General features: G+C 50.2%; 3 protein-coding genes and 1 non-coding gene across 4 annotated transcripts; 2 read left to right on the forward strand and 2 right to left on the reverse strand.

Annotated features, from left to right (window-relative positions):
* Positions 1–257: 257 nt before the first annotated feature.
* Positions 258–3,840, reverse strand: BKA67DRAFT_657379 (uncharacterized protein; the record flags this gene model as incomplete). The annotated part of the gene is made up of 2 exons (XM_046107104.1): positions 258–1,068; positions 1,121–3,840. 2 exons carry the CDS (start codon positions 3,838–3,840, stop codon positions 258–260), a joined length of 3,531 nt encoding a protein of 1,176 aa, XP_045959703.1.
* A 3,507-nt stretch (positions 3,841–7,347) lies between these two features.
* Positions 7,348–11,118, forward strand: BKA67DRAFT_560679 (FACT complex subunit-domain-containing protein). The gene is made up of 5 exons (XM_046102476.1): positions 7,348–7,663; positions 7,730–7,814; positions 7,877–7,998; positions 8,090–9,698; positions 9,750–11,118. Exons 1-5 carry the CDS (start codon positions 7,487–7,489, stop codon positions 10,862–10,864), a joined length of 3,108 nt encoding a protein of 1,035 aa, XP_045959704.1. The 5' UTR covers positions 7,348–7,486; the 3' UTR covers positions 10,865–11,118.
* Positions 11,119–11,349: 231 nt separating this feature from the next.
* Positions 11,350–11,420, forward strand: BKA67DRAFT_t76. Its single transcript has one exon. It is a non-coding gene; the product is annotated as a tRNA-Gly (tRNA).
* An 833-nt stretch (positions 11,421–12,253) lies between these two features.
* BKA67DRAFT_237027 (SUR7/PalI family-domain-containing protein) lies at positions 12,254–13,317 on the reverse strand. The gene has a single exon (XM_046095664.1). It carries the CDS (start codon positions 13,043–13,045, stop codon positions 12,344–12,346), a length of 702 nt encoding a protein of 233 aa, XP_045959705.1. The 5' UTR covers positions 13,046–13,317; the 3' UTR covers positions 12,254–12,343.
* Positions 13,318–13,340: the final 23 nt, after the last annotated feature.

The following is a 13,340-nucleotide window of genomic DNA, read 5'->3' on the forward strand; positions in this document are numbered from 1 at the left end:
ACATTATATCCGGTGCCCCCTTTTGTGATATCCGTACGGATAAAAACGCCATGACGCCTCGCCAGGACCCGTTTTGATTTCTTATTGGCCTGTGTGTATGTCGACTTGCAATCGCTTTGTTGTTATAGATTGTGCCTTCGTTCCAATTCTGCAGGGCGAAACAGCCCGAAATACTCCTGAGACTCAAGGAACAAATGATGGTTGTTTAAGCTATCATTAAAGCAAGTCCAGGTCGTGGACCTGGAAAAGGGGTATCATTAGCTATTGACATTGTTTGAGGGTGGTGTGGTATGGCCGTTGATTGCTGTGACTTCGCTGTGGGTCACCGCAGGCTGCTTGGATGCTGCTTCATTGCTAGAGGCGTGTGTCGCCGCGGTAGGCGATGTCTTCTCCGATGTAGTCTTTGTATGGATCGAAGCGACCTCGGGCTCTTCCGGGATGGTCGCGAATCTCTTCAAGACCCGCTTCAACGCTGGTCGGCGAATAGGCTTCGCGAGAAACTCGTCCATGCCTGATTCCATACATTCTTTGACATTGCTTTCTTCTGAGAACGCGGTGAGGGCAACGATTGGCGCTTCGTATCCCATTTCTCGGATCAGTCGAGTACTCTGGAGTCCATCTAGATTGGGCATTTGGATGTCCATGAATATGACGTCAAACCTGAGATCCTTCTCCATATTCGCTTTGACTAGATCATAAGCTTCCTGGCCGTCCTTGGCAATGGTAACATCATAGATGGATTCGAGTTTGAGCAATTTGCTCACGACTTCGACATTGACTGAATTGTCGTCGGCGACAAGGACACGGAGTTTACCGCCAGCTTTGGCCGCCATCGCTCGGTTGATCGCCTTCAACTGATCTTCTTTAGTTGTCGGCCTTGGTGCAGCACCAGGACTTGCGGCAAAGAATGGTGCACTAAGCCCAATAAGTCGAGGTTGCTGGTCTAAGACCGCAGCCTTGGCCTCGGCCGTCGCGCTGCCCGGGATGGAGTTCCGGTGTTCGCCCTCCCCAGCGGATACCACGCTGGGTGTTCTTGATTTGACACTGCTCGAGGCAGTACTAGACGCTCTGTCTCATGTTAGTACACGTACCATGCTGTGCCGATTTTGGATCGCCTTACCTCTCTCTTGTATACTTTAGAGGGACGTGCACTGTGAACGTCGTGCCCAAATTAACTGTACTCTTGAGTGAAATTGAGCCGCCCATCAAGCTTGCCAGTTGATGGCAGATACTGAGACCAAGTCCGGTACCGCCAAACTTCTTGCTTAGACCTAGATCACCCTGGACAAAGGGCTCAAAGACACGTTGTTGCATGTGCTCAGGGATACCAGGGCCCGTATCCTCCACCTCGATCTCAAACATGTAAGATTTTGCACCAGGTGGTGGTGGTGTTGGTGATCTCTCACGTATATGAACATGAGGTGTGGCTTTCGGATCCATTGGGTTGATCGACAAGGCTGTACCACCCTTGTTATATGGTTGAGGCGTATTTGTCCCCTTGGAGCTATTTGAGTGATTCGAGCGGTTGGAACCAGACCCCATCCGGTGGCGAGTGCGCCCTGGACGGTTGGAGTTACGAGAGAACGAAGAGCTTCGGCTTTCGTCGGTGCGTTGTTCGACCTCACCAAGACATCGTATTCGGACGGACACCTTGCCACCTGGAGGCGTGAATTTAAGACTGTTGCTGACAAGATTTATCATAACCTGCAGGATTCTGTGTTGATCGCCCCAAAGACACATATCCTTCAATCTACCGACACCTTGCGGGCCCATGGCGGGTAACCTAGGATCCGTAATCTCCATACTCTCCCGTTCAGGACTTCTGCCTGGGTCCAAATCAGTGCTGAGGAACGTGACGCTGAAATCAATCTTTCCTTCACGAACTTGCTTGTCGAAAATACTCAACACTTGTGATCGGATATCGCCCAAACGGAATTCCCTTTCTTCCAAACTTAATTGCTGTCCGATCTGATTCTTGGAGAAGCTAAGCAGATCCTCCAGAAGATGCAATAGCAAGTCACCTGACTTGTACAGAGTTTTCAATGACTGTTTGATTCTGAAGATGTCGTCCTCTTCCATACAAACAGCACACATACCAAGAATTCCATTGAGCGGGGTCTTCAGCTCATGGGAGATGTTGGCTATGAACAACGTTTTGCTCTCGTTAGCTGCTTCGGCAGCCTTTTTACTGATTTCGAGTTCGCTGGTTCTCTCGGCGACCTTCTGTTCTAGAGAGCCGTACTGCTTGAGCAATTCGTCCCCCATTTCGTTGAAGACGTCAGTAAGCTCCGTCAACTCATCCGTTACGTAATGCTTTCTGTCCCTAACACGGCCTGGAATTTTGAAGACCCGTCGTCTTGGATCGCTGTCATGTTCTGAAGGCGGGGGCCTCCTTTTGCCCCGGATTGTCCTCTTTAGACTGAGAAGCCAACCTTTCTCTGACCTGGTAGAAATACCAGTAGAAGCAGGATGATCCGGATCTAGATCGTCGTCGCCGTCTAAATCGTCCATGTAATCGTAACCAGGAGGCGCCACCGATTTTTCTGTAGCGGCCTTGAGCTTGCGAATTGGCTGCACGCTGAAATGCGCACAAGGTACAATCAGAAGTGCGACCACCCCAACGGTGCCAAAAACACAGCCCAAGATTATGTTTCGTAAGGTGTGGATGGGAGTGTATGCCTCGCTTTCTTCCTGCTCCACAACCAAAGTCCAGTTCACGAGAGCTGTTTGCGGGCGAGCCCACCCGACAGCCACCTTAACGCCCTGCTCATTTGTGGTTGACAACAAACTACTGGCATTGTTAGTAGCGACGTTACGGTTCGTAAAGGCCGACAAAACAGCAGGATAGCTCTTGACTGCAAACGACGTGGACCAAGAACCGTCTCGTACGCTGTGTTCAGTGTGCCTGGAAGCGTAACCCGAAACAGGCTCAGGTGGGAGTATGAACTTGACGGACACGTCGGAGAAATTGGCAGCCGCATTGTTGGTACTATTCGCTGGCTGATTGTACTTACTGAACCTGTTCCAACCGGTATCAGGTCCGATGACTAGGAGAGAGCCGCTATTGCCGAGACCTTCACGCGATTGAACGATATTAACCAGAGCAGCGCACTCGGATACCATGGTCAGGTAGCCTAGGATAGCACCGACATTCTCATTGTCCCTGAGGGGAACCGTTAGGGATACCAAAGCGTAGCTCGAATTGACTACCAAAGGGCCGAGGATTAGTCCATTAGAGGCCGTGTCGATCCTGATATCGGGCCATGGACGGGCAACTTGCAACGTTGAACCGTTGACAAGAGGATCTGGAGTAGTGGAGTTGTAGTAGGTTATATTTGGGAAGAGGCCGGACGGATAACCGTACTCAGTGTCGCCCAGATACACTGGCGAGCCATTGGGATCCAGGTATGGCAACAGTATTTCGCCGTAATCTGTGACTGTGACGTTGAGCAGGCCATGCGGCTCTCCAGTGGTGTTTCTAGAGAACAATTTGGCTTGTAGTAGATTGGCTGAGCCATCGCTAGCAGCATTCAGAGCGCTTTGGACATCAATCATAGCGTTGTTCCAGTTCGCGCTTGACGTGTTTCCAGCGTAAAATGTTCTCAGGGCGGCCTGGATAAGAAGTCGCGTCGCTATCGTCTTGGTAGTCGTCTGTAGTAGCTCGATTTCAGCGGCAACGGAGCTCGCCTTCAATGAGGCCGCAAGGGTCAGAGCATTGATCTCGACGCCAACGACGAATTTATTGACATAAACCCAGGTCGGGATCGACAGGATAGCGAGCGAAACTAGAACAGCTAGCAGTACCAATGCTGCTAGCTGCTCCCGAATCGCAACCCTCATGACGAGTTTTGCAGCCGAACCCGACTAGAACAGAAGATTGAGAAGCCGCGGTTCCGTATGCATATTCCAAGCTATTGATGGGCCGACTTTGCCTGGAAATACCTCAACTTTCGGACCAGCTACGGTACAGCAAAACCGACGGAGCAATACAGCCAGCCCTATGTCCTGGTGACGTCGAGCTGTTCGTGCCGTGCTTGACAGTGGCGTGGTGCGGTGGACTGCCGGACGAGCAGAGTGTGGTTGTCGAGACGGAATCGGAGGGGCGATGAAAACGCGCGGCGCGCTGTCGCAAACAGGGTCTAGGGATACCGGCCAAGGGGGAAGAGATAGTATCCAAGTTCGAAGTTCGAAATCGGAACTTCGGCGACCGTTGCAGAGTGGCAGCTTCGCGACGTTCAAAGACCACCAAGGAGGGGTCTGAAGGAGAGAAGACGGAATGATTGTCGACTGACAGTAGAAGGAAAGAATGGATACGTTTAGCCGCACAGAAGGCCAGACCTTGGACCTTGGACCGTGGACCTGAAGGAAACGCTGCTGCGGAACAGACAGAGCTAGAAATGCTGGCTCTGGCTGGTGCTGATCATCAGAGGTTAGCGCCGTGCTGAGGACGCGAAAGATTGATTTCGCTTGCTGTTGTTCGCAAGTACTCCCACCGTTCCTTTCCACCCGTATACTGGCTCACTCAGACTACAGGCGCAGGACTGCCAATTTGCCCGCCCCGGGATTTGCCTTGGGACCGAATACAGCTATCAGCGTGGCCTCGGAAGCTAGACAAGCTTCTGGAACATGCCAAAATGGTTCGCTTCGTAAAACTAATTGCTAGTCTAGAGGGAAATAGTCATGGTGTCTTTTTTATCGTTGTTTTTATCAAAATTCTAATTTTTTATTTATATCTACAAATTTTTTTTTAGGTTGCAGCCGTTTATGGTTTGCTTAAACGGTTTTTTTTTTTTTTTGGTTTTGACGTGCGGCTCTGGGGGTCGACTGCCAGTTTGGCTGCTCTGAGGCGACAGGAATTGCAGATCATAAATGGAACAAGCCGAGAATGCTTGGATTGTGGGAACTGAGGAGCAAATGGACCTACCCTAGGCCCCCTCTCAACTTTGTGCTGCTGCTGTCGACTGGGAAATTGGATTTAATCGATCTGTCAGCACGCACAGTTGCCATTGCTGCTGTCGCCGAGTTTTAACTGACTTCTGCTCCGTGCTCCGACACCAAGAAAATGAAAGTTAAACACATACATCAAAGACTTAGTTAAGTTACCACCCGCTCCCGCAAGTCTGTCTTTTGGGCAAAATATCTTGGCCGATATCAACTGCGTAGGCTCTTCAGTGGAAGATTCTGCCGACTTGAGATATTTGGCAAAGACGCGAAAGGATTAAGCGATTCGGGCATGTGGAGCAGAACATGGAGTACATACTGTACTTCACATGGGTTGTGCCTCAAATTGCCCACCTCGTCTGAGAGATTCCCATCAACCAATTATGGATACGGGTCAAGGCTTCACGGGCTCAGCGAGGGGATTGGGCGATTAAAATGTGAGAAACGAGTGCATGGGGGGGGTCGCTGAGCTAGTGTAGCCTAGACTTTATGTAGTTGTACAAGGATGAGCCACCCAATGTCCTATCCCTGCCCTGACCCACGATAGATCTCGATGGTTTCTGTAAGTACGGAGTAATGGAGTATGTAATTTGCAACTGGTTGAGTGGTGACTTGCTGGCTGCTGAGATGGCAATACTGCTGCTACGTTTGAACCTACTGCACGGCACTTGATCAAGGGCCATGGCAATAATGGATCGGCTTGCTCGGCCGTTGAGAATGTGTCATCCATCATGCCTGTTTCTAATCGGCATCAAAAATTCCTTTGGTGAATTCATCGCGATACGAAGGCCGCATTGTCAGACGTGCAGCCATTAAGTTTCAACTTTTCAGATTGCTCAGCTTAAAAGCAATTGGAGGCGGTACTGGCCGGTTTCAATCTCTATGGGAGTCTCCTTTATGGCATGATTCTCTTTACTGCAGTGCGTGTGATTATGCCCTTCGCATCTGCAGCTAACGTTAGTGCAGGCCGCCTGGTTCATCTTGTGAGTACGGATTATGACGCGGCCGGCTACTTTGCTCAGAAGGGATCCGGCAATGATTGGCCTTTTCATCAACAGTGCGGATAGCTATAGCGAAAATAGGGTAATAACTGTTCTACATTCATGCCATCTCTTTTATACATATATTTAAACAGTTTCTTATCATCATATCTTTTATCACCGTCATTGCCAATCTACTTCATAATTCACTTGCGGTCCCGGTCTAGTGATTGCGACAGCCATGATTCTCTAGATATTGGTCAACCAAATCAGTGCACAATATGACGGGTTTCAACAGGATACCATTTCAACGTCCAGTCGTCTCAGCCCTTTCTGCAGGTAGAGGGTTTTCTGTGTGCTCAACGGTTACATAGGTTACTTATGCGTGGACCAGTTTGACAAGGTTCGTGATAAAGCATCATACCGTTGAAGCGAAGCGCAAAGCCGGTCGCATTTCTGTTTGTTCTAGAAGCAAAACAACAGCTTCACTGTGAAGTGGTGGTTTCTTCAAAGCGTTCCTGCCGCTTATTTCTAACTTTCGTATAAGCAACGGCTCTGAGGAAGGCTGTTATTCCATGAGATGTACTTCTGATCGTTGCACAAGGAGATGTTATATACATGTCTCGGCTATCTGTCGACAACCTCGATCCTGGAAATGAACAGCCAACAATACTAGCCACTGGCTTTCTGCTGAATGTTTACCATATATCAAAGAGATGCTGTTCGGTCGTTGACTAACCGAGGCCATGAAAAACATTGTTCTAAAGCTTCTGACCAGAGAGCTAGCAAGTATTTCGGCCCAAACGGTTCGGAGTCGTGAACTGCGAGTAAAGTTGCTAGGCATCTGACCATGGTGGGATGTGCCAATTCTTTCATTATGGCCAGATACATCTAGAGCCCACAAACAGTATGGTTGACATTGCTCATTCTTCTTTCCCATAAAGATGATGGGCTTCAATAAGTCGTTGCCGTGTATGTAAGGAATTCACGCGCACCTCCCTAGCAAATACTGGGGACTTGGTCTGAGTAGAGGAGTTTTTCAAGGAAAATATGCAAATGCACCACATAACTACCACATGGGCAGCAACAAAGCTAAGTCGTCGAATCGATCAATTGCACACAAGCCAAGACCCAAGTTCCACGACCTGGCATAACAGATACGGGACTTGTCAAGAAGGTTCCTTCCTTTCTTACATGTGTTACGGTCTTCCCTTCGATAGGAGAGGAGAAGACAAGAATAAGAAGAAGAAGAAGAATAGGAGACGCGACTTGAGCGGTTGATAATCCATTAAACTTGACGCGCCAAGATTGCAAGCTTGCCCACCTAGCCTACAGTAGCAACCTACCCTATCGACAGCCCCACTCTTTTTCGCGTCACTGCCTTGCATCCGAGACAAAGCTCAGTTCAGCACTTTTCTCACACGCAACCTTCTCAATCGCAAAGCTTCTGCGAGAGAGCGGCAGCCTCCTCTCTCCCTCGAGCGACGCAACGCAACGCATCAACAACGCATCCTTTCCGTCCCACATCTACCATCAACGCGCCTGCGGTCGCGTCAACCATCACGATGGCAGATATCAAGATCGACGGAAAGCTCTTTCAGGAGCGCATCAACCATTTCATCACCTCCTGGAAGAACGACAAACGCGCCGGCGACCTGGTCTTCAATGGCGTCTCCTCCATCCTCGTCATGATGGGCAAGGTCGAGGAGAACCCCGAGTTTCACAAGAACAATGCCATGCACGTACGTCGCACCCCCCTTGCCTGTGCCTTTGCCTTTCCTCACTCACTCGCTAACACTTTCAAAAAGTTCTGGTTATTAGGCTATGAATTCCCGACCACCCTCATGCTCTTTACACTCGACACGCTCTACGTCCTCACAACCGCCAAGAAGGGTAAGGAAAACAGGCATCCCATGTCCCCGCACATTTCCACCCATAAGCTGACCTCCCCCAAGCCAAGCATCTTGAGCAACTCAAAGGCGGCAGATTTCCCATCGAGGTCCTTGTCCGCGGCAAGGATGCTGGAGAGAACGAGAAGCTCTTCATCAAGATCGCCGACGCCATCAATGCTGCAGGCGTAAGTGACAGGCTGTGACCCCTCATCCATGCATGCGAGCAAGCAAGCAAGCAAGCAAGCAAACAAACACTGACTGACTTTTCCGCCGCAGAACAAGGTCGGAGTCATCTCGAAAGACACGTCCAAAGGCCCCTTCGTGGATGAATGGAAAAAGGTGTTCGGCGAAAAGTGCAAAGATGCCGAGCAGACCGACATCAGCGCTGCCCTCTCCAATGCCGCATTCTCCGTCAAGGACGAAACTGAGCTGCGAGCCATGCGAACCGCTTCCAAGGCATGCGTCGCTTTGATGAACCCCTATTTCCTCGACCAAATGTCCGACGTCCTCGACCAGGAGAAGAAGGTCAAGCACAGCGCCCTTGCCAACAAGGTCGACCAGAAGCTTGATGACACCAAGTGGTGGAAGACCGTGGAGCTGCCTAACAAGCAGAAGTTGCCATCCGACTTCGACCCTGCCAACCTCGACTGGTTCCTCGGCCCCGCAATCCAGAGCGGTGGCAAATACGACCTCAAGTTTCAGCAAGAGTCCACCAACGATAACCTGCACGCAGGCATCATCATTGCGGGCATGGGGCTGCGGTACAAGTCGTACAGTTCCGCCATCGCCCGTACCTTCCTAGTCGACCCCAACAAGACGCAGGAGAGCAACTACAAACTCCTCTTCGCCGTGCACAATCTTGTCCTCAAGGAGATTCGAGATGGTGTCCTTGTGAGTGATGTCTACAAGAAGGCTTTGCATCTCATCAAGTCAAAGAAGCCCGAGCTCGAAAAACATTTTCTGAAGAACGTCGGCGCCGGCATTGGCATCGAGAGCAAGGATCCCACCTTGCTCCTGAACGCCAAGAACACCAGGAGCTTGAAGGATGGAATGACCCTCTGCATCACGACCGGTTTCCAGGATATCGAGAACCCCGATCCCCAAGATAAGCTGAGCAAGAACTACTCCCTCGTCATCACTGATACAGTTCGTGTCACCTCAAGCGAGCCCGTAGTGTTCACTGGTGATGCACCTACGGAACTCGACGCGACATCCTTTTTCTTCAAGGACGAGGAGGAAGAGAAGCCTACCCCCAAGAAGGAGAAGAAAGACCCCAAGGTTGGTGCTGTTGCAACCAAGAACATCACCAACACGAGATTGAGATCCGAGCGCACCACCCATGCTCTCGACGAAGAACATGACAAGAAACGTCGAGATCATCAGAAACAGCTCGCTGCTAAGAAGCAAAAGGAGGGTCTTGCGAGATTCTCCGAGGCTACCGGTGGACCAAATGGCGCTGAAGTCAAGAAGTTCAAGAAATTCGAATCGTACAAGCGGGAGAACCAGTTGCCATCCAAGGTCAAGAACTTGGAGATCTTCATCGACGAGAAGACTGCTACCGTCATTCTTCCTGTTATGGGTCGTCCGGTCCCTTTCCATATTCATACCATCAAAAACGCCAGCAAGAACGACGAAGGGGAGTGGTCCTTCCTTAGAATCAACTTCCTATCACCAGGTCAGGGTGTAGGCCGGAAAGATGATCAACCATTCGAAGATCCTTCTGCACAGTTCGTCCGCAGCTTGACATTCCGTTCACTGGATGGTGACCGTTATGAAGAGATCGCAAACCGCATCTCGAACATGAAGAAGGAGGCCACCAAGAAGGAGCAGGCAAAGAAGGAATTAGAGGATGTCGTTGAACAAGACAAGCTCGTAGAAATTCGAAGTAAGTTGATGGCAATTTTTCGATTTTACTGGGTATCGCTAACTTGAATAGACCGCCGTCCGCAGGTGTTGGATAACGTCTTCATTCGCCCTGCCATGGAAGGGAAGCGCGTTCCTGGCAAAGTCGAGATTCATCAGAACGGTATTCGTTACCAATCTCCTCTCAGCAGTCAGCAAAGAGTGGATGTTCTTTTTTCCAATATCCGTCACTTGTTCTTCCAACCTTGCGCGCACGAGCTCATTGTCATCATTCATATACATCTGAAAGATCCCATCATCTTGGGCGGCAAGAACAAAAAGACCAAGGATGTCCAATTCTACAGGGAAGCCACGGATATCCAATTCGACGAGACCGGTAATCGCAAGCGCAAGTATCGTTATGGTGACGAGGACGAGTTTGAGGCCGAACAGGAGGAGCGACGTCGTCGCGCTGAACTCGACCGCCTCTTCCAAAACTTTGCGCAGAAGATTGCAGAGGCCGGTAAGGGTGAATCCCTCGAGGTCGACATGCCCATCAGGGAGCTTGGTTTCAATGGTGTCCCGTTCCGCAGCAACGTCTACATCCAGCCCACGACCGACTGCCTTATCCAGGTTACTGAACCCCCATTCCTTGTTGTTACGCTCGAGGATATCGAGGTCGCCCACCTGGAACGTGTACAATTTGGGCTCAAGAATTTTGATCTCGTTTTCGTGTTCAAGGACTTCACTAGAGCACCTGCACATATCAACACCATTCCAGTTGAATCCCTGGACGACGTGAAAGAGTGGCTCGACAGTTCCGAGATTGCGTTTACTGAAGGTCCTCTGAACCTCAACTGGCCGACCATTATAAAGACTGTTACGGCAGACACTCACCAGTTTTTCATCGATGGTGGGTGGTCATTCCTGGCTGCAGAGAGCGACGATGAGGATGGCGATGAAGAAGAAGAGGAGTCGGCCTTCGAAATCAGTGGATCCGAGCTCGAGGAAATCAGCGAGTCCTCTGAAGATGACTCCGAATTCGACGATGATGCTTCTGCTGATGCATCCGAGGAAGAAGCTTCCGACGATGAAGAAGGCGATGACTGGGATGAGCTGGAGAAGAAGGCCAAGCGAAAGGACCGTGAGAGCGGGCTGGAGGACGAGGACCGTGACCGCAACCCCAACCCCAAGAAGAGACGAAAGTAGTCCCTCTCTTAATCGACTTTGAGGCGTGTTTGGGAAAGTATGTGTGCTTTTAATGCTGCGCAGGATTTCGAGCTGGACGTTATGACATGTAGATTACACTCGCATGCGAAATGCATGCTTTTCGGGGGGTGGGGTTCAGTAATATGACGGTTGCTGGCATGATCTGCTTATTTGTATGTTGCTACGGCATTTGACAAATGCGAGGGCGTTCTGGATGGATATACTTGAATATTCTCTACATGGCCGCAGCGGCGTTGCCCTCGAGTGTCTTGAAAGTGCTCACCTAAGTGTTCATGTTTCCCCACAAGATCCCAAGGTTCCTCCCTGTATCCACTACAAAGAGGTCACCCACCCAGCTGCTTGCCTTGGACGAACGAGCCCACGATAGCCTCGCCTCATTGTTAGGTAAAATGAAAAGCAAAACCACGCCATCATCTTACTACAAATCACGCATTACGCTGCCCAAACACAACAACCGCAAGATAGCACTAGTGGTTTAGTGGTAAAATCCATCGTTGCCATCGATGGGCCCCGCGTTCGATTCGCGGCTAGTGCAGTTCACGATCTGGTTACTCTTTTGATGTTTTTGTGGTGTTTTTTGTGCGGTGGCTCTAGAAAGCAACGGACAAAGGCAAAAACGGCGCTGGATCAAAGTCGAGAGTCCTCATCCATACCTGTCAGTGAGGTTCATGTCCAGTCTCCGACACAGTACCCTTCTCAGTAGTGAAAAGTCGAGCCTGCTATATGACCCCCGGGGTCGTGGTTTTGTTCCAACGGCTAAAGGTGTGTTGTGAAGGAACTTCATCAGCGGCAAGGTTGAGCTGTTTGGGACGGAAAGTGATCGCCGTGGTGGAGGAAGGCCAGAAAGGAATATGTATATGCGACTTGTCATGTGTTGGACGAATAAGAGGAATAGATGGCCTAAATGTTGTGTGCGAAATAGTTCAAGTCTATGCGTGAGAAATGGTCATTCTTTGTATATGCCAACATGCAACAAATACAGTTATATGAGTTTGAAGTCAGGGGATTAATTAATATTCAGTATTTCTTGGGTGACGGAAGTCGCAGTAGAGCATCAAACTTCGACAAATCGTCAGGACGCGCATGTCGCGTTGGGGAACATGAGACGACGTAGGTTAGAAGAAACCAACAGTTTCGGGTTGATCATATCAATGCCACACCGCAGTGTTGTAGACTACAGATCTGTGCGCTCGCTTACTTCAACGCCGTCAACTAGTATCAATAAGAATTTAAAATTGTTTGAAGATGTTTTACAATTTTGGTATCAAAAGGTATAATGCTTTGCTAAATGACAAGTTCATCATGATCCAACTCCCTGTGCGCCTTGCGAGTTGCTCAGATGCAATGATTCTTCCGCTTATTAACTCCCCTCCTATTATTCATATATATCATTATTCGTTTTTTTATATAAATATGTTTTATGTGTCGCCGGCGCTGTCTTGTGGGAAGGCAACGAGCTTAGAACCACCGTCTGCGGGCGGGTCTGCCAGGGCTGTCGTAGCGCTCAACCTTGGAGGTGCGGTTGCTGCGCTTGTTGTGAAGACGGGCGCTGCAGCAGGTGAAGAAGACGACGATAGTCGCGAGCAGGTTGCAGATGGCGGCGACAAGCAGCGTCCACATGCAGGCACCGAACTCCGAGCTGGCGCCAGTGTTGGACGAGTTGACGGCGTTCTTGAGGATGGCGAAGCCGACAAAGTCCGTGATGAGTACCACGAGGGTGACGAGGAACGTGAGGAGAGAGACGGCGGCGGCGAGGAAGGAGCCGACTACGCCAGCACCGAGAGCGAGCAGGAAAGAGATGAATGACAAGCCAGCTGCGACAGGGTGGAGGACCATGACACGGGTCAGGGCATTGGCAGTGTCGGCAGCGTATTCGGAGGTGTCAAACTGGCCGCCAGAGGCAGAGCTCAGGACGTCTGCGGCGTTGTAGCCGACGTGGGACTTTGAGCACTGATCATTGTCACTGGACTGCTGAACGCAGTAACCGAATGTGCCAAAGGTGATATCGGGGTTGTATTCGTTGTTGTTTTGGGCCAGCTGAACTTTCAGGACTGATAGCCTGTTGACTACAGGTGCACTGATACAGGTAACGATCAGGAGCACGGTGGCGACGAGTAGAAGGAACGTGCCGATGTGGTGGAAGAAACCTGTTTGACGCATTTTGGCGGTGTTGGTTTGTCAGGTGAATACTGGCTACTGGTGTTGTGTAGTATTCAATGAAGTCTCTATAGAGACTCTTGTAGCGGTTGCACAGTCGAGTTTATAAATGTGTAGACGATAGTGAGACTGGAAATTGCGGAATGGGTGGCAGCGGGAACGACATATATGTACACGGGGGTCTGAGAATGACGATCACTGCCAATGATCTGATTGCTGTGATACTTGGCCAGGACCCTGTCGCTTTGGGGTAATTCACATGGCGGACACAAACAGGATACGGGACGAAAAAAAAGCT

Source organism: Truncatella angustata (assembly GCF_020726525.1).
Source record: "Truncatella angustata strain MPI-SDFR-AT-0073 chromosome Unknown BKA67scaffold_3, whole genome shotgun sequence".
NCBI lineage: Eukaryota > Fungi > Ascomycota > Sordariomycetes > Amphisphaeriales > Sporocadaceae > Truncatella > Truncatella angustata.

What these genes read in the sequence shown, in the direction of transcription:
- BKA67DRAFT_237027 (XM_046095664.1), bottom strand. Translation starts at nt 13,045, where the DNA reads ATGCGTCAAACAGGTTTCTTCCACCACATCGGCACGTTCCTTCTACTC.
- BKA67DRAFT_560679 (XM_046102476.1), top strand. Translation starts at nt 7,487, where the DNA reads ATGGCAGATATCAAGATCGACGGAAAGCTCTTTCAGGAGCGCATCAAC. An exon ending in CCTCACAACCGCCAAGAAGG is followed by an intron (nt 7,815 to 7,876) that starts GTAAGGAAAACA and finishes ACCTCCCCCAAG; the next exon opens with CCAAGCATCTTGAGCAACTC. An exon ending in CAAGCTCGTAGAAATTCGAA is followed by an intron (nt 9,699 to 9,749) that starts GTAAGTTGATGG and finishes TAACTTGAATAG; the next exon opens with ACCGCCGTCCGCAGGTGTTG.